At 36.3% G+C, this 26780-nt stretch overlaps 1 protein-coding gene and 1 pseudogene across 2 annotated transcripts in view; both read left to right on the forward strand.

The window, feature by feature from the left end:
• The window catches only part of SPAG16 (sperm associated antigen 16), a 1195723-nt gene that overhangs the window by 79055 nt on the left and 1089888 nt on the right, over positions 1–26780 (forward strand). For both annotated transcript variants that reach the window (XM_006140101.1, XM_006140102.1), the window contains exon 9: positions 5444–5553. In XM_006140101.1, the coding sequence (XP_006140163.1) occupies positions 5444–5553 (110 nt within the window). The remainder of the gene's footprint in view (positions 1–5443; positions 5554–26780) is intronic.
• Positions 3711–4597, forward strand: LOC106734485 (40S ribosomal protein SA-like; annotated as a pseudogene).

The raw sequence follows: 26780 nt of genomic DNA on the forward strand, positions 1-26780 counted from the left end.
TTCCGATGAGAGGTCTGCCGTTAGTCTGATGGGATACCCTTTGTAGGTAACTTGCCTTTTTTCTCTTGCCAGTCTTAGTATCTTGTCTTTGTCTGTGGTTTTGGTCAATCTGGCTATAATGTGTCTTGGAGAAGATCTTCTTGGGTTGATTCTATTTGGGGTCCTCTGTATTTCTTGGGACTGAATCTTTGAGTGCCTCTCCAGGTTTGGAAAGTTTTCTTGCAGGATTTCATGGATTAGATTATCAATGCCCTTATGAGTCTCTTCACCCTCTGGGTTGCCTACTATCCAGATGTTTGGACGTTTAATTGTATCTAGTACTTCTCGCATATTATTCTCAAATTTTGGGGCCATTTTCTCAGTCTTCATGGTGGATTTTTCTAGGCCAGCCATTTTCTCTTCTAGTCTGCTTTTAATACTTTCAAGGGAGATTTTGACTTCTTGTATCTCTAACAGTTCCATCTGATTCTTTTGTAAAGTGTGAAATTCCTCTTTTAGATCTTGCATGAATTTCCTCACCTCCTGGAACTCGTCAACTCCTTTCTCCTTCCTCTTCAGCAGTTCCTTGTCTCTCTTCTCTTCCATCTCTGTTAGCTTTGCCATTATGAATGTTCTGAATTCTTTATCAGACATTTCCATGATTTCCGTTGAACTGTGTGTGGATGAAGAGGAGCTATCCGTTTCCCTTGTGGGAGAGGTATTTTCCTGCTTCCCCATATTTCTTGTGGTCCTGCAGCGATTTCTAGTCATCTGGTGGATGGTTGGTTTCTTCCCAAACTTGGAAGTTCAATCTGAGGGTCGAGGAGTGTGCAGAAAAGGAAGCAGAGAGAGACAAAGACTGATATAGAGACAGGAGACTTGAAAGGGGTCTTCCTACCACGTGAGTTTTGTATGCTGGAGGCCCAGTTATCAGTGGGACATTTTCCTTTCTCCCAAAATGGCTAGATCGCAGGAGCCATGGAGCTGTCTCAGTAATGTTTATTTCTAAATAAGATCATAACAATACATATAATTATATTTTAGTATCTTATGATTTATCATAGGAACTTCTGAATTCAGAATAAAATTTGGAGGAGTGAAAAACTGTGAAAGTTGATTTAAAAGCTTTACAGAGGGAATGCCACATATAATAAAGCTAAATTAAATATTGCTAAATTAATACTAGAATAGAGTATTTCTTTCTGTACTCCAAATATAGTAGATCAATTATTTTGATAGAAAGCACCTCTCCCCAATGGGGCATGGCCACACAACAATCCTTTTTCCTTAATTTCTCCATTGTTGTCCCAGCCTGCGGGAACTTATTGGGCAGGGAAACTCGAGCGAGGGGGCGGAGGTCTGGAACCAGCGCAGCGTCTCAGCACGGGAGCGAAAGAAGTATCACAGCTCACACAGTGTCACAGCTCTTGATGGTATGAAAGTTTCGCTCGCTTATTGAGGGCTAGAACACTTTCTTATATACACAAGGCAGAGGGAGGTAGGCGAGGTTTACAGCGGACCTAATTGAAGACCTGTCTGTTTTGTCTGAACGAGGAGGTCTGCGTTCCTGGTGTCTGTGTCAAGGTCGTTCCTGGTGTCTGTGTCAAGGTCGCACCGGCCATTTTAAGCAGTGAAGGTCATGGCAGCCATTTTGATGTGGGCGGCTCCCCACACATTGTGTCTGTATATTGGGCATTTATGCATTTATGCAAATGTGTGCTGTTTCATATTATGAAGTATTATGTTTTTGCTCAGAATTACATTATGAAATGCTAATTTCACAGATAGACTATGTGGTTGAATTTATAAAGTGATGCTATCATCTCAAAAATAGTATCTTCCCCTTTGACACTATTACCTTTTTCTGAATTCCAATTAGGTCTGTTTAATATCCTCATTTTAGATTACATGTGTCCTAATCTCTTAGAAATTTTTAATCCATCCTTCTGGACTAAATTATGGATAATTTCTTTAAAAGCCTTTTTTTAGTTAACTAATTCTCTTTTCAGTTTTGTTTGATTTGTAAAGGGACGTAGGGATTGGCTCAAGGTAGGTCCTTAATAAAATTTGCTAAATGAAGGTATTCATGTATTTCTGATTTTTAACCAGGGGCCTGAGCCCTGGATAACACTGACCAGTTTACACAGGTTGAATGTGTGCATACGTGAAGGAATGATTTAATAAAATTTAGCCCTGGAAGGTACAATGAATAAAAGTCCTATAAATGAATATGTGTTTGTTTTTTGACATTTTCTTTTTCTCTTTGAAGACAAAATGGGTATTGTGCCCTAGTAAAATTTGGGCAACTACATAACACCAGTACTATAGACCTTGTTATTAGTAAGCATTAGGTGGTAAACAGAATGCTATGATGGAGACATGGGCTTAGCTAGGATATTGCTAGACATAAGAAGTGCTAGATAGTGGTGCAGTGGTAAATGCAATTCTTGGCAAGACTCACCCAGGCAGGAATGTTCTCAGTTCAACTCTGGAAACCTCCCCAAATATCCCTGGTATGCATATGCTCACAATAGGCACTGGCTGAAGCTGGTGAGGAATCCCAGCATCAAGACCTTATGATGAAAATCCTGTTTATTCTTGATATGTTGTGAAATAATTGGTAAGCATTTTTCTGCCAATTCCACAGGCATTTTCCAATGTTCGCTTTCAAGTTTTGGTTTCAAATGTTGAATATTCTCCTAAATTTTTATATCAAAGTATGTATTTTTGCAATTTCATTTTGTTTGGAGAACACCATATAATCAAGTCCTCTTGGATTTTCCATTTTCATTTGTTTTTATTATCCTTACCATATTTGCTTATTTGTTTGTTTCTTGCTTCTTCAGTTTACATGTTTTACAAAATTGTGCTTAGTAATGTCTTGCTGCATGAGATCTGCTCATATTCCTGGAATTATCTTCTGGAGTTCTGGGTTTCTTTCTCTACTACCTTCTCTTTCTTCCCAGTGACTATTAGTAATAACCTCCCCTTCTCATCCATAAAAGAAAACGAAAGATAGGGAAGGTAGTGACCTTCACAAGGTTGTTGACAAAATTATATGAAATATTGCATGTAAATTGTTTATAGCAGCGGCTGCTGAATAATAAAATAGTGAAGTCTTAATGCTAATTATTTTTAATTATAATTCAGTTGACATTACTGGTCTTTAAAGGGGAAAATACAATAAAAGAGAATTAAAAGTGAAAATTTTCCTTAATCTAAATAAGCTGAAATAGCGGCCTTTCTCCTCACACTGGCTTCCTAGTTCCTGTGGGATTCTAATTTACAGCACTGTTGAAAGAACACAGGTGGTTGAATACCCTTTTCTTAAGTACTTGCATGTAGTTATGGAATATTCTGCTTTATGTTATTGTGAGGGAATTTTCGAGGATTATCCTTTTGTCTAGAAATAGTACTTAAGAGGAAAAATTAGATCAGGAAAGAAACAAAGGCAGCCATCTCCTTCCTTGAGTTCATGTCAGGATTCTTTAAAAGAGTCTTGACATTAAATCATCTAGACATTTTTGTGTTCATCATCTTTTCTCCACTGTATATCTAATGTTATAATTTATAACTTTGAGTTTTTTTTTATGTATTATTGATTATAACCTTACTAGATATTTGAAATCAAGTTGCTGTTTAGAAATGTAAGTAGAGCCTTTGCTGCCTGCACAAGGATCCATACGGCATTGTTCTGGATTCCCATTGTAACCTAAAGAGAAACTTTCACAATGTCCGGCACCCTTGATGTCCTGCTAATGAAGGAGGATGTTCTCAAATACCATGTAGCAGGAACCCCCTTAGGCAGTACCAACCTTGATTTCCAAATGGAACAGTACATCTACCAAAGGAAAAGTGATGGCACCTACATCATAAATCTGAAGAGGACCTGGGAGAAGCTTCTACTGGCAGCTCATGCCATTCTTGCCATTGAAAATTCTGCCAACGTCAGTGTCATATCTTCTAGGGACACTGGACAGAAGGCTGTGCTGAAGTTTGCTGCTGCCACTGGAGTCACCCCTATTGCTGGGCGCTTCACTCCTGGAACCTTCACTAGCCAGATCCAGGCAGTGTTCCAGGAGCCACATCTTCTGGGAGGGAAGCCCACATCTGTTGGGAGCCACACCACCAGCCTCTCACAAAGGAGTCTTATGTTAATCCACCTACCATTGCTCTGTGCAAGACAGATTCTCCTCTGTGCTGTGTGGACATTGCCATCCCATGCAACAACAGAGGAGCTTTCTCAGTGGGTCTGCTGTAGTGGATGTTGGTCAGGGAAGTTCTGTGGATGCATGACACCATCACCTGTGAACACCCATGGGAGGTCATGCCTGATCTCTACTTCTACAGAGATCCTGAAGAGATTGAAAAGGAGGAACAGGCCACAGCTTAAAAGGTTGTGACCAAGGAGGAATGTCAGGTTGAATGGAGTGCTCCTGTTCCTAAGTTTACTGCTACTCAGCCTGAGGTTACAGACTGGTCTGAAGGCATGCAGGTGCCCTCTGTGCCCATCCAGCAGGTCCCTACTGAAGACTGGAGTGCTCAGCCTGCCACCGAAGACTGGTCTGCAGCCCCCACTGCTCAGGCCGCTGAATGGGTGGGAACAACTACTGAGTAGTCATAAGCTTGCTCTTCCACAGGCTTTTATACAAAGTGGAAATATGACCGACAAGGAATATAAACAGCAGTTTTTATACACACACACACACACACACACATACATACACACATATCCATATATCCATATATATATATATATATATATATGGATAGTATATATACCTAAATATTGATATGTACCTATACACACACACACACACACACACACATATATGAATGTATATTATGTGCGTACTCACTGCAGAGAGAGAGAGAGAAAGTGAGAAAGTACTCCATATAGGGCATAGTCACACTGTAATTTTTCATCTCTCCCTCCTTTTTGGGATTTTGGGCATGCCCACATATGCACCTGGTTTTCTTCTCAAGCCACCAAGTCTCAGACTCAAATCATGTAGTCAGCCATTTGGTACCCAACTGCCTTAACCACCACACCATGAGTTGGCCCAATATTCTCTTTTTAAAAATCTTTATTTATTATTTAATTCTACTTGAGAAATTCTATAATTTCTTATCATTCTCTCCATTGGCCCTCTTTAACTTTGTTTATAAACATGTAAAAACTCATGATAACAGGAATTGAGATATAATATGACTGGAGATTTGCTCCTGTCTTGTGTCACTGGTCCTCTGTGCCATTTCATTAACCTTGCAGTAATGACACCTTGTATTTTGGGAAATTGATTTTGGGATTCTACTTACAGCATTTTGGTATGGCTGGAATATTTGTTAGTTCAATGCTTTTAAAAACATGTATCGTTAATACCTGTCTTTCATATCATTGGTTGTAATCTTTTTGTACAGATGAAGTATATAAATGTTAAGAATAAATTGTATTATCTTGTAGCTGCTTACAATTGTGAAAGTGAAAATACACCAGAAGGTCCTACTCAGAAAAGTCTGCGTGAAGCTAGAGAACAAAACAAATGTAAAACAAAGATGGAAGAAAGTGTAAAGGTATGATATTTACTTTTTTATTAATTAATTTATTTTACATTTATTCACTGAGCATTACAGCATACAAAATGTGATTTCCCATCCAGAATACACTGTACAGTGGCTTAATCATACATGTTACCCTTGGTAATTTTCCATTTCTAGTTTCACACACACACACAAAACACACTCACACACAATTTTCCCCCTATTTCTCACACTGTCTCTGGTGTCTACAGTTGCTTTCCTTTCCTTTTATTCCCTTCACATTTTATTGATTCACAAAATATCTTAATTAGTCTAACTACTTTCATAAGCAAATTTAAATGATATATACATGTCTGTGAACACATGCCTAACTTCAGGTGTGAAACCCTGAGTAGATTGAATATACTATAAAGTAGCACCTAGCAGATGCTATATAGCTTACTTTGATCATTAAATAGGTATTTTAAAATATATTTTTAATTTCAAGAAAAGCAGTTTTATTTTTAATAAATCAAAATGTTTAAAATGCCAAGAGTGCTTTACTTAAAACTTAAAGCCAGGAAACAGGTTAGGATTCTGTTCAAATAGTAGGTACATGAACCTATTGGCAGCTCAAGACAAGACAAAAATTCTTAAATCTAGAAAACAAAGCATAGAAAAAAATCAGTAATTTTTTTTTTTTTTTAGAGGTTTTTGCTATAGGGTGTGTGTGCTCACCAGACAGAGAGAGACAGAGACAGAAAGTGAGAAATCACCCCCCAGGGGGGATGGCCACGCCGCAATCTCTTCTCCTCCATTCTCCTCTTGAGGTCTTGGGCATGCACGCACATGCACACACATGCATCTGGCGTGAGTTTTAAGCCACCGGGTCCAGGACGCAAACTGTGGTCGACTATGTGGGAGTCCAGTGACATAGCCATTACGCTAACTGCTGGTCCCTAAATCAGTAATGTTTTAGTAAAAAATCATAAGATTTTTTTCACCAGTTCAGTCTTGTGTACTTTATCTTCTGTTCGGTCTGATCTTCCCGTTTAAATTCTAGAATATAACATTCAACTCCAGACTTGTCCCTACCATTTTTTTCTTTTTTTGGAGAGGTTTTTGCTAAAGGGCATGTGCGCTCGCCAGACAGATGGAGAGAGACAGAGAATCAGAAAGTGAGAAATCACCCCTCAGGGGCGATGACCACGCTGCAATCCCTTCTCCTCCATTCTCCTCTCGGGATCTTGGGCACGCACGCACACGTGCCCGGCATGAGTTTTAAGCCACCGGGTCCGGGAGGCGAACTGCGGTTGACTACGTGGGAGTCCAGCAACATAGCCATTATGCTAACTGCTGGTCCCCTGTCCCTACCATTAAGTTGGGCATTTTCTTAGTTGTTTTTGAACCCCTATTTCTGTGTGTCTTTTTTAGTTTTCCTGGTATAGGACTCCCCTCAGAACTTTTTGGAGAGCTGGTCTGGTGTTGGTAAATTCTTTCAGGTTTTGTTTATCTGAGAATGTTCTTGTCTTTTCTTCCCTTATGAAGGATAATCTTGCCAGGTACAGTACTCTTGGTTAAAATTGTTTTTCTCTTAACACTTTGAATATATTTTCCTTTTCTTTCCTTGCTCATATTGTTTCCTATGAGAGGTTTACTGTTAGCCTGATGGGATGTCCTTTGTAGGTAACTTGAAATTTCTCTCTTGACAATCTTAGTATCATGTCTTGTCTGTGGTTTTGGTCAATCTGGCTATAATGTGTCTTGGAAAAAATCTTGGGTTGATTCTCTTTGGAGTCATTTGTATTTCTTGGGACTGGATTTTTTGAATGCCTCTCTAGGTTTGGGACGTTTTCTTCCAGGATTTCATGAAATAGATTATCAATGCCCTTACTAGTCTGTTTACTTCCTGAGATACCAATTAATCGGATGTTTGGATGTTTAATAGTATCTAATATTTCTCTATATATATTTCTCATTATTTTGACCTATTTTCTCAATCTTCGTGGTGGATTTTTCTAAGCCAGAGATTCTATCTTCTATCTTCTACACCAGAGATTCAATCTTCTGTAGGATCTAGTCTGCCTTTTTATTATTATTATTATTTTTTTGAAAAGTTTTTGCTTCAGGGTGCATGCACTTGCCAGAAAGACAGAGAGACAGAAAGTGAGAAATCACCCCCTGGGAGGATGGCCATGCTGCAAGCCCTTCTCCTCCATTCTCGTGGGGATCTTGGGCACGCATGCACATGTGCCCAGCATGAGTTTAAGCCACTGGGTCTGGAGTCAAACCCTGTCGACTACATGGGAATTCAGCGACATAGCCATTATGCTAACTGCTGGTCCCGATCTAGTCTGCCTTTAATACTTTCAAGGGATGTTTTGATTTCCTGTGTTACAGCTTTCATCTCTAACACCTCCATTTGATTCTTTTTTTTATGGTGTGTGTTTACTCTTTCAGATCATGCAAGAACTTCCTCACCTTTTGGAAATCATTAGCTCTTTTTTCCTGCATCTTCTGGAGTTCATTGTCTCTATTCTCTTCTATCTCTGTTAGCTTTCTCATTATGAATATTCTAAATTCTTTATCTGACATTTCCATGAGTTCCATTGTACTGTCTGTAGATGAAGAGGAGTTATTCTTTTCCCTTGGAGGAGAGGTATTTTCTTTCTTTCTCCTATTTCTTGTGCCCCTGCAGTGATTTCTGGTCATCTGATGGGTTGTGCATTTCTTCCTAATTCTCGAACTTCAATCTAAGCATTCAGAGACATGCAGGAGGAGATAATCTGCACTCTTTTTTCCATTTTGTTTTTAACTCTTTGTGAGTCAGATTCTGTGGGAATTGAGGAATAGTCTGACCCTAATAGTATTCAGATGTTTGGATACTGTTCACTTAGACATGTCTAGAGACTCAGTGCATGAAGGCTGAATAGCCAAGAAATGAAGTTAAAGAAAGAGGAAAAAAAAATAGAGAGAGAGAAAAAAAAGAAAGAAAGAAGACAATGAAAAATAAAAAAAAGAAAGAAAAAAAAGATGATACAAATTTTATATTTTAATTTTAAAAAGTAAAGAATGAAAATCATGTGGCACGAAAGCAGTATTTCACAGATTAAGTTCAGTAGCCATTTTAGAATGGGCCTAGGTTTGTGCTTCACCTAAATGGGGGGGGGGGCGTAAACTTGCAAGATAAAGGGGGGGTTGCGAGCCCAGAGAATACTTTACCTTAAAAGAAATTGAAAAAAAAATTAAAAGAGACAGAGAGTTAGAGAGGGTATAGAGGTTGCCCTACCCTGCTAGAAATGAATCTGGAGAGTGAAGGCTCAGCAGAAGGTCTTCAGTTTTAGTCCCTGAAAACAATATTTCACAGCTCAAGTTCAGTAGCCATCTCTAATATTTATTTTTGTTTTCATTATTCATACTCAACTCTCAGATCTTTATGTCCATACTTTGATATAGTATCATTAATTTATTAGAATAGAAATATGGAAATTTATATATTCTCTTGGTTTATAGACAATGGAGATTCACAAAATGCTACTAGTAGCTATTTAACACAAGGACACATGCTTATGTGTAGCAGAAATAGCTCAATAGATAACTCTGCCATCTCTCCCAGTGTAATTGCATCTGTGTCTGATCCTCTGTTTTTCTTAAAATTACCTCTGTCCTAAAGAAATTCCAGATCATCTCTTGTTATTTCTTTTCTTATAGTGTAAATTCAAACTTTTCTTAGTAATCTTTTTAAAATTATGTTTAAAAAATAGTTATTTAATTTTATTTATTATTATTTTTTAATTTGTCCAGTGAGAGACAGCAAGAGAGAATGGGAAAGTGGAAAAGCAAGCCACCAGGTCTGGGACTTGAACCTCAGTCAGCCATGTGGGAATCCAGTGCCTTAAAAACCATACTACCTGCCAGCCCCTTTCTTAGTTATCTTTAAAAGTAGACTGGAGGGACCAGCAGCACCCATGTAGTCGACCGTAATCAACTACAGTTTGAGTCCCATAGCCAGTGGCTTAAAAAACTCCTGCTGAGGACCAGCAGTTTGCGTAATGGCTATGTGGCTGGACTCCCATGTAGTCAACCATAGTTTAAGTCCTGGACCTGGTGGCTTAAACTCATGCCGGGCAGGCATGCGTATGTGCCCAAGATCCCAAGAGGAGAATGGAGGAGAAGGGATTGTGGTGTGGCCATCTCCCCTGGGGGGTGATTTCTCGTTTTCTGTCTCTCTGTGTCTCTCTGGCAAGCACACATGTCCTATAGCAATAAAAATTAAAAACAAAAATAAAAAACTCTTGCTAGACACATTTGTATGAGTTCCCAAAAATCCAAAGAGGACAATGGAGGAGAAGGGATCATGGCGTGGCTATCCCCATTGGAGGGTGATTTCTTAGTTTCTGTCTCTTTGTGTCTCTCTCTGTTTCTTCACTGAGTGCACATGTCATATAGCAAAAAACAAAACAAAACAAAACAGAAAACTCTCTCTAAAAAAAGTATACTGGATTAGAAAATTATGTCCTGGTTTAAGAATTTTCTTGAGTGCTTTTGGTTTACAGTCAGACTTGTAATAAAATATTCTGTAATGATTAAAACACTGATATTAAAGACATGTGGTCCTGTGCCAGCAGATGGTGTAGCAGTTATGTCTCTGGACTCCCACAAGGCTGACCATGGTTTGACTGAGTCCCAGAGCTGGTGGTTTGAATATCACCCTGGACACATGGACGTGTGTGTCTAAGATCCTGGAAGGAGAATAGAGAAGGGATTGCAGTGTCGCTGTTCCGCCTGGGGAGTGATATCTCACTTTACCTCTCATTGTCTTTGTCTCTCACTCCCCAGCAAAAGCATGTGCCCTAAGGTAAAAACTTCTTAAAGATACAAAATCTAAAATGTGGTCCAAGAAATCAAAAGTGAAGAAGAAAGAAAATTACATAAGCTTTATGAGAGGTTGGAGACCAGTAGGTGGCATAGTAGTTAAGGCGCTGGACACTCCCATGTGGCCAACCACTGTTCAAGTCCTGGACCTGGTGGCTTGCTTCTCACTTTCCCTCTCTCTCTCTGGTCAAATTAAAATATATGAATGAACAAATAAAATTAAATAACTCTTTTTTAAAAAAACTTATGAGAGGCTTAATTTCCTGTTATGAAAATTACACTAAAAGTCTAGCTGAATTGACTTTTTTCATAAGGTAGTTGTTACTCTAGATTTTTTCCTTTTCTTTCTTTCTTTCTTCCTTTTTTTTTTTTTTTTTTGGAGAGTTTTTTCCTATAGCATGTGCTCTCACCAGAAGACAGAGTCAGAGAGACAGAAAGCAAGAAATCATCCCCCAAGGGGCTGGCCATGCCACAATCCCTTCTCCTTCATTCTCCTCTCGGGATCTTGGGCATGCACACATATGTGCTTGGTATGAGTTTAAACCAGGGCCCAGGACTCGAACTGCAGTTGACTACATGAGAGTCCAGTGATATAGCCATTATGCCAATTACTGGTCCCAGGAGTTGTTGCCTTAGATTTCTAAAGTATCTGGCATGTATTTTAAAAGGGAAAAGTTGGAATCTGGCATTGTATTGTGTATTTTAATAAAATAAAGACTGAACACTTTTAGGTTATAATCATGTTTTGATAATCCTTTTCTTACGATTTTTGGATTAGTTTTACTATTTTTCTATTGTCACTATTAACTTAAGGATTATGGTATTTGAGGTACATGCACATCAGCATTAAGGATATGTGGGGTGATGGTGGTGATTGCATCAGGAACATTTTCATCTTCTCATGGTATAAGCATATCTTTCAGGTACCAATTCATGCTTAGCAATGGTTTGTTGATTCATTCACTAAGTGCTAATGGCTTGTAAAACTTTACATTAGTTAGGCAAATTTGATGTTTTGTGTGATAAAAAGCTACTAAAATATGGGACAAGTTCATTAAATATTTATGCGTAGTATATTCATTTTTGGTATTCCATTAAAATTTTAATGTAGTACCTACAACATGATAGAAAAACTAAGGCCTTACAAAATGGCCAAAGTGTAGAATAATGTGAATCTTTCATGTCTTCATTGGGTAATAATTTTTACTAATATTTCTCTTTCAGTTTTCTTTTAGTCATTATTATAACAAATGGCTGAATTCTATTTCTGTTTTTTCTATTATTTACTTTAGATTATACCTATTGATCTCACTCTGCAAAAAAGAGTACTTCATAGACTTGAGTCATACTAGTCATAAATGTAAACAATATTTACATTTGTTTTGTGGTCCTAACTCTATTTTCTTTACCTTGTTTGTAAATTAATATTGAAATATAATTTTATAGAGAAGTGTTTAGATGTATTAAATAGGATTATTGAAGACTTAACTAATGTGACTAGAACCATAGAAAAATAAGAGAGTATCCAAAGTGCATGGATGGGTCCAGAGACTTCTCTTCTAAATACAGGAATCCTTCTGTACTTCTTTGGCTTACACTCAGCTGTTACTTATTTCTCATGCTATACTTTCAGAGATAACTTCTATATTTTTTAAATAATTTTTTTCACTTTAATTTTATTTATTTAATGCTTCCCAGTGGGCTATGGACTAAATTTTCATATTCCCCATAGTGAAACACTTCATAACTTTTTCTACTTGAGTCTTTTGTCTCTGAAAACCACTTCGGTATTTTTTAAAACAACTTTAAGCTAATTGTTCTACTGATATCACATTTCAGTCTCTGAATCCACTGTTAGAAGAAGAAGGCAATTTGGGACCAGCAGATGGCATGATGGTTATATTGCGGGACTCCCACGTGGCCAACTGCAGTTTGAGTCCCAGACCCATAGCGGGAAACCCATGCTGTGTGTGTGTGTGTGTGTGTGTGCATGTGTATGTGCACACATGCATTCAAAAACCAAAAGGAAAATGGAGGAGAAGGGATTGTGGCATGGCCATCTCTTCTGGGGGATGATTTTCACTTTCTGTCTCTCTATCAGTGCATGTGCCATATAGCAAAAATCTCTCTTAAAAAAAAAAAAAAAAAAAAGAAGAAGAGTGCAATTTTCCCGGTTAGAAAGCCTTTTCTTTCCTGTTAAAGACTGTCAATTAGGGACTGACCCACTGTACTTTCTGATACGAAGGAAGGACAAACATCAGGTTCAATGGGGGTTCCTATTGGAGGTACTCAAATGGGTTGGATTTTGGATTATGAATTTCCTCACCAAAGCTGAGAGATGTGAGACTCACATGAGGACTTTCTTTAAAGAAATCCTCCTCATACATTCTCTTATTTATTTATTTATTTTTAAATTTGATCAGACCAAGACGGAGAGTGAGAGAAAGGGAAAATGAGAAAGCAAGTCAAGGGAACAGCAGTAAGTGTAATGGCTATGTTGCTGGACTACCATATAGTTGACCATAGTTCGAGTCCTGGATCCGGTGGCTTAAATTCATGCCGGGTGCGTGTGCATGCGTGCCCAAGATCCCGAGAGGAGAATGGAGGAGAAGGAATTGCAACATGGCCATCCCCCCCAGGAGGTGATTTCTTGCTTTCTGTATCTCTCTCTCTCTCTGTCTTTCTGGCAAGCACACTCACCCTATAGCAAAAACCTCTAAAAAAAAAAAAAAAAAGAAAAAAACAAAACAAAACAGAAGAAGAGGAGGAAGAAGAAGAAGAAAACAAGTCACCAAGTCCAGCCCTCAAAGTGGTTAGCTATGTGGGACTCCAACCTTTCTACTGTGCCACCTGCAGACCCCCCCTAGATAACTACTTCTATTTTCCTGGACCACCTCCTTGAGTAATTTTCTAAAATGGCCCATGTAAATCAATTCTCAGTGTTTATTCATCTAAAATATTTGTGTTTTTGCCTTACACTGGGTTAATATTTGACTGGGTCACCAGAATTATGAAATGACTTGTTTTAGAGGATACCAATAATTACCGTTGGTGTGATTCATGTTGCTTTATAGGCAGGTATAAACCACCATGTGCAATACAATGTATTGCTGTACCAATATTTTGGAAAAGTAGAACATTAAAGTGTAATCATAAAGACAACTTTTTAAAATGAATTTTATTTATTTTTTATTAGTCTTCAATTTGACCTGCTTAGTGGAGGTGATTCAATTCTTATTCTCTGTGAATGTTTCTTCCAGGCTTCATGAGAATTGTTAGTTAGGTTGGTATTCACTTTAAGATGAAAACACAATTTCAAATCAGCAATGAAATATGTCCAGCTTTACAAAATATCAAAGCTTCATATTTTATATGAAATTAAATCTTTCATTCTTTAGCTGGGACCTCCCTTGGGTTAGTCACTTACAGGGGGGAAGAAGTAATGATGGTAGTCACATGTGGTCCTTTCTATTACTTTTTCTCTTTCTTGTCTTCTAGTTTGATAACTGGCAAGGTTAAAGTTGGAAGAGAGGAAATTTAAGGAAATTTAAGAAACATAGAAAAGTTATTTTACTTGAACTACTTTAGGATGGCTTCAGATTTTTGAACTTGGCAGACCCTATAAAGTGCTGATTGGCACTGTCATGAGCTCTTCTAACTCTCCTACAAACTTCTCTAAAAAATTTCCTTTTCTGTAGCAATAACTTCTTTCTGCTTGGATCTTTTTTCCCTGAAGTCCACCCTCTTGGGAATTTTTCAAAACATCTTTAGGTTACTAGTTCTACTGGTATCATATTCCAGTCTCTGGACTCTCTCTTAGAAGACGAGTGCACTTTGCCCTTTAGTCAGCCTTTTTCTTTCCTGTTACAGACAGTGAATCAGGCACTGATTCATTGTATTTTCCAATATGAAGAACAAACAACATGTTCAATTGAGGTTCTTATTAGAGACACTCATCTTGGGTTGGATTTTGGATTATGAATTTCCTCCCTAAAGCTTGGAAATGTGGGACTCACATAAGGACTTTCTTTAAAGAAATCTTCTTCACACATTCTCTTCATTTCCATCCTCCTCATCTTGTTATATCTTTGATATGCACAAAAATCTTTAAAAAGTCAAATGTTTTTTAGTTAAATCCTTCAAGTGGTCTAATACTTCTTTTGGAATACAGAAGATATTGTATGTTGATGCTTCTATGAAGCTTCCAATTTAATGTCCTTATCTTTGTTTTCCGTTTCTTTCAGGTGTTTGTTTGTTTGTTTGTTTGTTTTTTAAACAGCTGTCAAATTGCAGCAGGATAAAGCTAGATGAATCTCTTGGTATTTGCTTTTACTTTTCATCTCTCAAATAACAGAACTTTTCAATCTTGTGCTCCTTTAGCTCAAGGATTTTCTTTTCTGTTTATTTGAATTCATCGTTTCTTTCACTCTTTTTGAAACTCCTAATAAATATATTTAGTCTTAAAATAATATTTCATGGGACCAGCAGTTAGTCTAATGGCTATGTCGCTGGACTCCCACATATTTGACCATGGTTCATGTCCCGGACCCGGTGGCTTAAAACTCATGCCAGGCACGTGTGTGTGTGTTCCCAGGATCCTGAGAGGAGAATGGAGGAGAAGGGATTGTGGCGTGGCCATCCCTCCTGGGGAGGGTGATTTCTTGCTTTCTGTCTCTCTGTCTGTCTCTGTCTGTCTGGCAGACGCACGTGCCCTATAGCAAAAACCTCTCAAAAAAAATTTTCATAAACTTAATGTTTTTCCAGATTTCCATCTTTGCTTTACATTCTGATATATTATCTCAAACTTGCCTTCTAAATTATTGCTTTGTCTGATTTATCACTGTCAATATTGCATTTGTTTTTATTTTGAAAACTGTATTAATATTCAATATTTTTTCTTATTTTTAAGTAAAAGCCTATTATTGTTCATTAGGTAATATTCATTTGAATCTTTAAAAATATGTTTTAAAAATGATTTTCTGCTCCCTGAATTTTTTTTAATTTCTCCAATCTACTTATCTCTATTATTATTATTTTTTTGGAGGGGAAGTTTTATTTATTTTTGCTATAAGGTGCATGCGCTAGCCAGAAAGACAGAGAGACAGAGAGACAGAAAGCAATAAATCACCCCCCAGGGGGATGGCCACATTGCAATCCCTTCTCTTCCATTCTCCTCTTGGGATCTTGAGTATGTACGCACACACAGCTGGTGTGAATTTAAACCACCAGGTTCAAGACTCGAACCGTGGTCAACTACATGGGAGTCTAGAGACATAGCTATTATACCAACTGCTGATCCTCTTGTCTCCATTTAAAAAAATATTTTGTTCTCTTTTATTTTTATAAGTTTTTCTTCAAAGGACTATTGATCCCTGATTGAAAATTCATATTAATACATGAAGGATTAGATGAGGTTATAAAATGTTCTCAGATATATAAAGATACCCAATTTTGTGTCCTAGTCAAAATGCCCAAGTGTCTTCTGTGTGGATGGGCATGAGAGGAGGACAGGGGCCTCTTTATAAGTGGGTGGGAGAGTCAGTTGCCAGGGACATGGGACTAAAGCAGGCAAAGACCATCCTGGGGGGCTGTGTAGGATGCAGCACCAACCGTGGTTGAAGTAAATAGGACAACTGAGGAAATCTGGGGTTAACACACATTAGATTATTTTGCTGATGCTGTTTTTCCTCTCCCACACCCTAACCTCCTAGCCTATTGCACCCTCCCTGATTCTAAAGTGCCAGATCTTGGTGATGGTGGCACTGGTGGTAAAGAGGAGGGCTCTATTGTTATTCTAGGCTTTTCTTTTCCCTCTTGTTCCTGCACACATATGCATATTGCTCAAGATAGTCTGACTATTCTACTTAGGAAGTTCGAGCATTTAAGCCACCTGCTTATGCAATTTACCTATGGTTTTGTAATGTTCTCAAATACAATTTCAGTTTTTCTTCCATTTTCCAGATGGATTAGTTTTGCATGTCTAGATGCATAGCTTTGAGAAATGGATAGCACTTTTGGTTTACGATGAGCAATTCCAGTCATGTAGTCCTTTGGCATTGTAACTGTTCATTTTCTACCAGAGCTCATGAGCATACTAGAAGTGGACTCTTAAAAAGAGTGTAGATAAGAATAGTTACTGACAAAGATGGGCATGCCTTTTCCTTAGAGTCTGGAGGTCATTACTGTGATTATCCTACTGGGGATTCTTGCAGGGTTCCTACAGCATCCTTATTTTCCACGGATAGTTTGAACATTACTGGATCTTCTAGGCCATAGTAGAACCCAAGGGACATAATGACTTACATCATATCCTGGATCTGTTGCCAACCTTGTCTTGGTCCAGTCATTATTAAAACTGTGTTCTGTATTTAAAATGGAGAAGACAAGATGTAGCAACTTGTCTTTAATTTAGAAGTATTATCTCACATGTCTGGCCATTAGCATTTCTTTGCTGCTTATTATTTTTTTTCTGGCACACCTGTGTCTTTTTAAAACATCTAGGATACTTGCAATTTTCTGTTCACTGGATACATTTAGGATAATTTTATCAATATGGTGGAATTTAAAGATTAGATGCAGTATTTTAATAGAGAGTGAAATCATATATGACTCTGAGGCAAAGAAATTAAGTTGTGTTGCTGTCTTTGTCATGTGAGGATAGTTTTTTTTATCTGTCTTTACTGATAGGAATTGATAAGAAAATACTTATAAATCAGTAGCCTCATATCAGACATAGGAGAAGGGTGTTTTGATCTGCTCCAGTATTAATATCACATGTAACAATGTCCATATGTTCCAAATTCTTAGATGATACTCTCAATCTGTGTCCCAGTATTTTTTGTGTGCTTGGTTGAATTCTTGAAAAAATGGTAGCATGATAAGATTCTGCTCCTGTCTCCCTTGTGTGGATTTGGCAACTTCCTTTCATGGTGAGCTGACATACTGAATAGTTTAATACATGTACAAGCGTTTTGTAAATTCTATAAATATAAATAGATGATATTATGAATATTATATCATTAACATTTATATCTGTTATTATATACATGTTATTATAAACATGTATCTCCTTACACGATGCTAAATTTACAGAGTACTTGGTATCTTGCTGTCCTATCTTGAGTTAGCTTCTTGCTTTGCTTGTTCCTAGACATCTCATAATAAAGTGCAAGGAGAATTTAAGGGACTTAATGGTTGACTCAACAAGACTAAATAAGTTGTTTATTAATAATGAAATCAAAAGTTTGTTATATATCAACAAACATCTTTCTATTTATTCTGATTCATGTAATATAAAAATTAGTGATTTTCTATGACAGTCCTACAAAATACAGGTCCCCTTAGAGTATTTAATGACAGAGGCAGGAATGTTACCTGGGCAAGAACATAATGGATTGTTATCTGCTCAGGTGACTGCACACAGCTTCTTATTTGACTTTCTGATGGGATTAAAAAGAACACATTTGCCAGAACAATGGCTGTACACCATGTACCAGAAGACATGCTAATCAATTGTTGCAAAGATATTCCATCAGGTAGAATGGCTACAATTTAGGGTGTTGCTTAGTTGATTTTGTATTAATCGACTGTCATCCTCCAGAATCTGTTTTCATAGAGGCTAGACTGGATGATTATATAGGAATATGATGGGAACTGCCTCACCTACATCCTTTGTTTAGTCCTTGCAGTTTCCACCAACTTTCCTAGTATGCAATATTAGTTTTTTAATTATCTTGGTTAGGGAAAAAGGAATAGTTTTATAGGCTACTACTTGGCATTTTTCACTAAAGTAACCCTTATCTGTCAGGTCAAAAACTAATGTGGGAGTTCTGCCGGTTACCAAGAATGTCCTTTCAAATTATTCATTGAGAGACTAGGAAATGACCACTAGATGACATTCATGGTTCCCATCTCACCATGAGCAAGGCTTGGCAAGTTCTCTGCTATTTGATCACGATATGCCTCAACCTCTACAATAAGGGAGAAAGTGGTTGTGGATTTTTATGTTTTGAGTCCTCAAGTATCATTAGCAGGCTAGTGCCTGTGTCAGTAGTCACATAGTTCTTGGATATTCCTTCTTGTATATACTTACCTGAGCAGATGGCCACTAGTACCCTCGGAGAAGGAATGGAGGAATTATCCTATATGTTTGGTATGATACTGCAGGATTCTTTTTCTTAAAAAGCTGACTTCTCCTACAATCAGTAGGTTCAGTGTGTGAACTTAGGCTCAGGTTTGAAAACCTATCAAGAAAGTGTGACTTTTTTATGGGGTGGCTGCCCTCAGCAACTTGATCATCCATCCTGAATTTTTTCTAGTTGTGTAGAATATTACCCTTGTTGGTTTCCCATCTTTCTGGCCTCTAAAGATGTTATGCTCCATTAACTCTCTCCCTAGCTTTCTGTGGTTCCAGCCTTCTTGTCAGCTACTCTGACCTTGCTGCCCTTTTCTGTAATTGTTGCTACATCACTTTTGACATTTAATTGTTTCCACCTGGCTTCTGCTTTTTCAAGATACTAAAATTCCCATTGCTTTCTAGGAGTCTCACTCTCTAGTAACATTTCCTACCATCAACCTAGTGGAGAACTATTATTAGGCTTCTCAGTGATAGTGTTGTCCCTCTCAGCAGTATAATCCTTATTGCTTTCCTAACTGGTGTGTCCTCCGGTCATTCTGTGGATATGGTTATGTCATGAGTTTCTCAGCCTTGCACAGTATATCCATTGTTACATACTCACATTCCTGAGACTTTTAAAATTTTTTTTAATAAATTGTAGTCATTCTTACCATGTTTGTGATTTCATTATTTTTAACTGCTGGAGGGTATGTGTGTTTGATGGGGGAGAGACAGAAAAGGAGAGAGGGGAAGAGAGCACCCTTCGATGGGGTATAGTTATGCCACAATCCTGCCTCCTCCATTTTTCATTCTGTCTGGATTTTGGGCACATATATACATGTAAATGGCATGTTTGTTTTTTTCAAGCCACTGGGACTCGGATTTGAACTGTTGTCAACCATGTGGGATCCAGCTCCCTTAGCCAGAGGTAGGGGCTGACTCCTGAATCTTTGATCCTCCTTTCACTATTTATATGGTAGCTTTGGCATTTAGTTTGGCTGTCACTTTTTTTTTTTAATCTAAGAGTTATGGCATCATATTACATCAGGGATCCTTGCAAGGATATTAAATCCTGTAACATAGGAGAGTTATTCCATGTTGATATACTCTCCTTTGTCTAATCTTATGTTCCACCTGTCTCAACAGCCTCAGGATTCAATTCTTTATGTACTTTCTTGACATACATAGGTATCTGTGGGTTATTTCCTATAGTTCTTTGTGGAGTACTTCTTATCATTACTTCCCTGGTTAAGTTTTAAAGTGACTTAAGTGAACTTTGTTCCGTTGGTCAGAAAGGAGGGTGGGGAGTACACTGTAAAAAGGGGCATGTGTGGTTTCACAAGGCAGAGGACTCTGAATTGCCCTTAGTCCAGGGAGGGGTACTAATCTTTAACAGGGAGAAGTAAGCCATTTCTGCACATCAGAAAATTTTAGGAAAGTCTAAAGATTTCATTTTCAAGTGCATTGTCTCAGATTTCTCTGTGGCATCTCTACTATATATACATATATATGTACATATATATACATATATATACACACACACACACATACACATATACATACATACATACATATATATCACTGTCCATGCCATTCTGATTATACTCTTTTTTTATCAAAATAAAGTATTAAAAGATAAAATATTTTATAAGCACTGTAGAGTAAACAAATTAAATTAGATTATATCCTGTAACTTTTTTTGTAACTCAGAGTAAATGTATTTTCTCCTTAAATTACAAATTTTAAAATGGAATTCGTTTTTCTAAAATGACTTTCTAACAATGTATTTTCATATTTCATTTTTTACTGATAACTTTCAAACTTACATATTACCATATAATAGTTTTATGCCAATATGTGTATTTGTCTATATTTCCATTTTGAGATACTACTATCACCTCAAATTAACATAGCATAATTCAAAAATCATTATCTTTTCACATAGAAGTTAATTTCTTCACCTTTGAAATGCCTTCTAATAGTATCTGCATTGTATCAGTTCATTTGTTTCAAAATAGTTCTGAATTTCTATATGTGGGAGGAGTTAGGGGTTCAAATATAACATAGTATAGCTACTGTGGAAAACAGTTTGACAGTTCTTCAAAATATTAAAAATAGGATTACTATATGATCCAGTAATTACACTTCTGGGTATAGGCCACAAAAACTGAAAGTAGGATGTCAAAGACCTATCTCTATAGTCATGTTCATAGCAATGTTCATAATACCTAAAACATGGAAATAACTCAGGTGTCCACCAGCAGATGAATTTAAGTAAAATGTGGTGTATATATACAATGGAATACTGTTTAGACTTAAGAAGAAATTTCTGGCATATCCCACAACACAGATCATCCTTGAGGACAATATGCTAAGTGATATTAACCAGTGAATAAAAGACAAATTCCACTAATATGAAGCAGAGTAATCAAAACTGTAGATACAGAAATGGCATATGGTTACAATGGTGGTTGTCAGGGCTGTGGGAAATCACTGTTCAGTGGGTGTAGAGTTTCAATTTTGCAAGATAGAAAGATTTCTGGAGATGGAAGACAGTGATGACTACAGAATATTACTGCACTTACTACTTCTAAAGTCCACCTGTGAGTTAGTTAAGCTAGTAAATTTTATCTATGTGCATAAAGAAAGGATAATTTCTCTCCAAATGAACAAGAACAGAGGACATGTTGAGAAGTATAGATAAGCATTGCAGTATGTACAACAACTTTTAAATATTTTTTTGTCTATAGGGCAAATGTGCTCTCCAGAGGAACAGAGAGTAAAAGAGAGAGATATTGCCCTTCAGGGGAGATGGCCATGCAACAATTTCTTCTCCTCCATTTTCCTCTTGGGATTTTGGGCATGCATACATGCCCAGCAGGATTTTCAAACCATTAAGTTTGGGATTCTAACTGTAGAGCAGGCTATGTAGGATCTAGCCACCTCCTGCTGGCCCCATTTTATATTTTAATCATTCACATGCTGTGAAAGATTAAAAAAAAATTCCTCTCATATTTTGGGAAATATTCACATCTTTATATTTAAATGATTTATTTTCTCTTTTTGCTGAGGGCACATGCACTTGCTAGAGAGAGAGAGAGAGACAGAGACAAGGAAAGTGAGAACTCACCCCCTGAGGGGATGGCCACACCACAATCCCTTCTATTCCACCCTCCTCCCATACATTCACACATGCCTCGCTTCAATTCAAGCCACTGGATCTGAAACTTGAATCACAGTCAACCATGTGGGAGTCCAGCGATGTAACTGCTACCATCTGCTGACCCCATAAATTTTTAAAGCTATTAGAAGAGCAATTAAAAAGCCTACACTAAAATTATTAGATTTTTTTGTCCAGGCTACTGCTGATTTAACATTTATTCAGAACATATAAGAAAAAGCTTTTTACTAAAGTTTAGATGTTACCCTTAAAAATACCTTTGAATTGCCACTAATTACTTAAAGATGCATTTTTAAATTATTTAATTTTGTAAGTTTATTAATCAATGATGTCTATTATATAAGAAAAGATTTGCAAAACTTAAGTTATACTAATAGTATAGGTATTAATATAAGAGCTTTCTCATAAGCTGTTGATGAATTTTCACTTTTGTCTATTGAAATTCTTTAATCTTAGAAATTACATATAATATTTTATGAAAGGAAAATTTTATATATGTGTGTGTATGTGTGTGTGTGTGTGTGCATATAGAACTGGCCTCACAAACGTATTTGTTGCTACAAAGAGGGGAAGCAAACGATTCAGATTGCAAAACCAGGGCTGCAAATGACTGTCTAAAACTAGAAAAATGATGAAATGCTTATGCAATTTCTTCCCTCTTTCAGTTAGGAGAAAAAAAAGAAAGAAAAAGAACAGGCAAAGATATATATATATATGTATTACTTTTTAGCCTTCTTTTTACTGTTTTGTAAGTTATTCTTACATAAATTGACTATCATAATCAATTTTTTTCCTTCAGCATAGCATCTATTTAATTAACACATTAAAGCATGTACATTGGCAAATGCTGCTTCAGAGTATGAATTATGCATTTGAAGCCCAAGTTGTATTTTAGACACAGGCTTACCACTTACTACCTGTACAAACATATATATGTTATTTAACTTCTATGTTTCCATCTCTGTACACTAGGAAAAATAATACATTCTGTAAAGTGTTTTTGACAGGTTTCAATTAAATAATATATCTAAGATATCTAATATAGTGCCTATGATAGAATTTACACCCATGTAATTATAGTATTTCTCTAGAAAAGATTGTTTAGCAGAAGATAGATAAATCTTTATTTTTAATACTATCTTTCTTTAATTTCAAATATGGTATGTCATACTGAATCAAAGTCTGTTAAAGATTTATAGATTTAATACTTTTTTTTCTTGTTTTTAAGGCTTTGCCATAAGGGTGCACATGCATGTGGGAGAAAGGTGGAGAGACACAGAGAGAAAGAGAAAGAAGAAAAGTAAAAAATCACCCCCTAAGGGGATGGCCATGTCACAGTCCCTTCTTTTCCATTCTCCTCTTAGGATATTGGGCACACATGTGCATGTGTCTTGTGTGATTTTTCAAGCCACTGGGTCTGAGGCTCAAACCACGGTTAACCATGTGAGAAGTCAGCACTTTAACCACCATGCCACCTGCTGACCCCTAGATTTATTACTTTCTAACCCCTTTCAATCATTTCATTATACAATGGCATGGATAATCTAGCAATGGATTTCTCTGTTGAAGGTAAAATTTCTCTAATTCAGATTACATACAAACAGCAATATAGTGATTAGAGAATTATGGTGGCTAATTCCATGTTCCAATGTTTACATGTCCCATTACATGTTTGAAAGTGCCTTTATGTTCATAAAACTGTAGTCAACTCTCAGCTTCTTTCGGAGCTATTCTATATTTTGATTCATTTAATGAAGAAATAGAATTTCATTTATTATCTCTGTCATGACATCTGGTAATGATTCCATAAAATAGACTATATTTTAAATATAACCATATGACAATGTGAAGAGGAGAGAAAGGCTCTCTTCAACTCCGATATTATTTTTGAACACAGTTCTGTTGTGTTATTGCACAATGGCATGATAATGGTGTACTTTTAGTGCAGTTACCTCATTTAAGTGCTAATACCTTGCATTTATTATAAATTTAGTTGCAGTTAGTACAAATTCTTGACAATTGCTATGCAGCTGTTATTGTATTTTCCCTGTAGTATCATTGTGATTCAGGTATCAGTTTGCTTGGTATTTTGCTAGTAATTGCAAATATTACATCAGAATGCTAAATCATACTATTTATCATATATAGAGTTGCTAAAGATGAAATTAGTTTTGTAGTTTTTCAGAGTTTGAATATATGGAAGGTATTAAAAAGTCTATAACCATATGTAAATAGGAATTTTAATACTAATGATTTGAAAATAATGTTGGATGTCTTCAGCAATTGAAAGAATGAATTTAGATATCCCTGAGGAAATATATTAATGAAAATATTTATTCATAATACTGTGTCACATTAAATTGATAAGGATTAAGCCAATTTCTTTATAATTCTATTCTGAGTCGAAAATCAAATAAATAGAAATAGTTATATTATTACACTTTATGCTTTCATAAAGAAATTTAAATGTGAATCAGAATTAAAAACAATTAAGAGATACTAATTATTCACTGGTTTTAAACTCTATTTATTTTGAGCTACAAATGCAAGGCCATGTTTCTTTTAGGAAATATAAAAATGAGATTGCAGTGAAAAAATGTTCAGGATTTGCATTTTGATAACTTCAGTGTATATCAATTAAAACTATATTTAAAAATAGCAATTTATGAAAAAATTGTGCATTTGTAAAGATACCAAAGTTAAAAAATAAATATGTTCCAATAACATTTGTTTAATTGAAATATATCCTATGTATATTTGAAAATAATAAGTAACATTTAAATATAAATCACAAAAATGCAAGCTATGGAATACATTTGTAGTCTTCTGTAAATTTTCTGACGTGTGGTTTCTCAGATTCTTTTGTGTGGCTGTAGTTCATTTCACAGTATTTACTTTTCTGTTGTTTATGGACATCAGGTTATTTACAAAATTTTGATTTAATAAACAATACATCCATGAATATTCTTTTACTCATCTCCACATACACCTTGGGAGGAGTTTTTAGGACATTAATCGAGGGTGGAATTGTGATGGAGATTTTACTAGATAGGATCATATTATTTTTCAAACCAGGTGAACATATTTACAGGTTCATATACAGAGTTCCTATTAATCTACCTCCTTTTTAACACTTTATATTACCAGGATCCCTAAATTTTTGCTAATCTAATGAGTAAAATATGTTTCTTCATTAGGTCTTTACTATATTTTTCTGATTGTTCAATAAATTGAGCATGTTATTTTTTGGTTATAGGCAATTCATATGTTAGCTTCTATGAAAAAACAGTTTATGCATATCTTTGCCTACTTTTCTTAGGTTATTGGCCTTTGAGAAATGAGTGAAATGTATCTTTGACATCAATTCTTTGCTCCACTTATATGAATGTAGGTATTTTGTTTCACATGGTGACTTCTGTTTTTTATTTCTTTGTGGTCCTTAATGAACATAAGTTCTTCTTTTGTGGTCAAATTTATTAATACTTTCCTTCATAGAACTCTTAGTGTCACTTGCTTAAAAACTTTTATGCTATCTCAAGGTCAGAATACCATGTTTACATATTTTTATAGAGGTTTTCTTTACTAGTTATTTTTTTCCTTTAGGAAATAATTCAGTGTATACTCCTTAAAAATATGGACATTCTTATATAAGCATAATATAATTATTTAAATTGATATAATATTTTTATTCACTATGAAGACTTTATTTTTTCTCTGTTCACTGCCTTTATAATCTTTTTTCAATTACCAGAGGGCACTTGTGCTTCTCAGAGAGACACAGAAACAGAGATATAGAAATGGAGAAAACACCCCCCCAGTGGGTTCTGGTCATGCCATAATCCATTCCTTATTTCTCCATCCTTTAAGGATTTGAGATATGCATGCACATGCTGCCAGGACTGGGATTCCAAATGTAGTCAGCCATGTGGGATCTAGCTCCCTTAATTATGAGGCTACAGTACTGGCTCGAACTTCTGTAATTTTTTTTTTAAGAATTATTTTATTTAACTTTATTTATTTTAATTTTGACCAGAGAGGGACAGAGTGAGAATGAGAGAGGGAGAAACAGAGAGAGAAGGAAAGTGAGAAAGCAAGCCACAAGGTCCAGGACTCAAACCATGGTTGACCATGGGGAGTTCAGCACCATTAACCACCATGCCACCTGCCAGCCCCAACTCCTGTGGTTTTTTTTAAAATAAATATTTTATTTTGAGTTTATTTTAGATTCATACACAGTTGTAAGATATAAACCAGAGAGATCTTGTGTACCCTCTAGCTTGCTTCCCCTGATGATAATAGCTTTTAAAATTAGTACAATTTTGGGACCAGCAGATGGCATAATGGTTACATCACTGGACTCCCATGTAGTCAACTGCAGTTCAAGTTCCAGACATGGTGACTTAAAACTCACACCAGGTGCATGTGTGTGCATGCCTAAAATTCCGAGAGGAGAATGGAGGACAATGCATTTTGGTGTAGCCATCCCCCTAGGAGATAATTTCCTGCTTTCTGTCTCTCAGTCTCTCTGATGAGTTCAAGCATTCTATAGCAAAAAAATAAACAAACAAAAAACAAAAACAAAAACAAAAACAAAACCTCTTAAAAAATAGTACAATTTCACAACCAGAATATTGACATTAATACTATCAAGGTAGGGATCAGGATCCTTGTTGATGTCCTTTCATAGCCTTTATTTATTTATTTTTCACATTTTTTTATTTCATTTTCTTTTATACATTCAATCCCATTATTTAGCTAACAAAATAAATATTTCAACAGGTGAACATTTCTCCCTAGTCCAGTTGATAAAACTGTGAAATATCTTTAACAGATAATACCACATTTCTTTGTCCCATTAATGATTTGCCTCCTTATTTTTCTTCTAAATGCCTTTCTGCAGAATCTGCTTTTTCACACACACTTTATATGGTATTTACATCCATATACTGTGTTTCTGTATCCTTTAGTCAATCAGTTTCAGTCATAGAGTGCAGACACTTGGTATATATTAAGTGGGGACACACAGTGTCTCTCTTTCATAGCCTGGCTTGCTTCACTCAGCAGTAAATCTTCCATATTCATCCACTTCCTGTCAAAAGCCAGGGTTTT

The sequence above is a fragment of the Tupaia chinensis genome, unplaced genomic scaffold, assembly GCF_000334495.1.
Source record: "Tupaia chinensis unplaced genomic scaffold, TupChi_1.0 Scaffold000018_1, whole genome shotgun sequence".
NCBI lineage: Eukaryota > Metazoa > Chordata > Mammalia > Scandentia > Tupaiidae > Tupaia > Tupaia belangeri.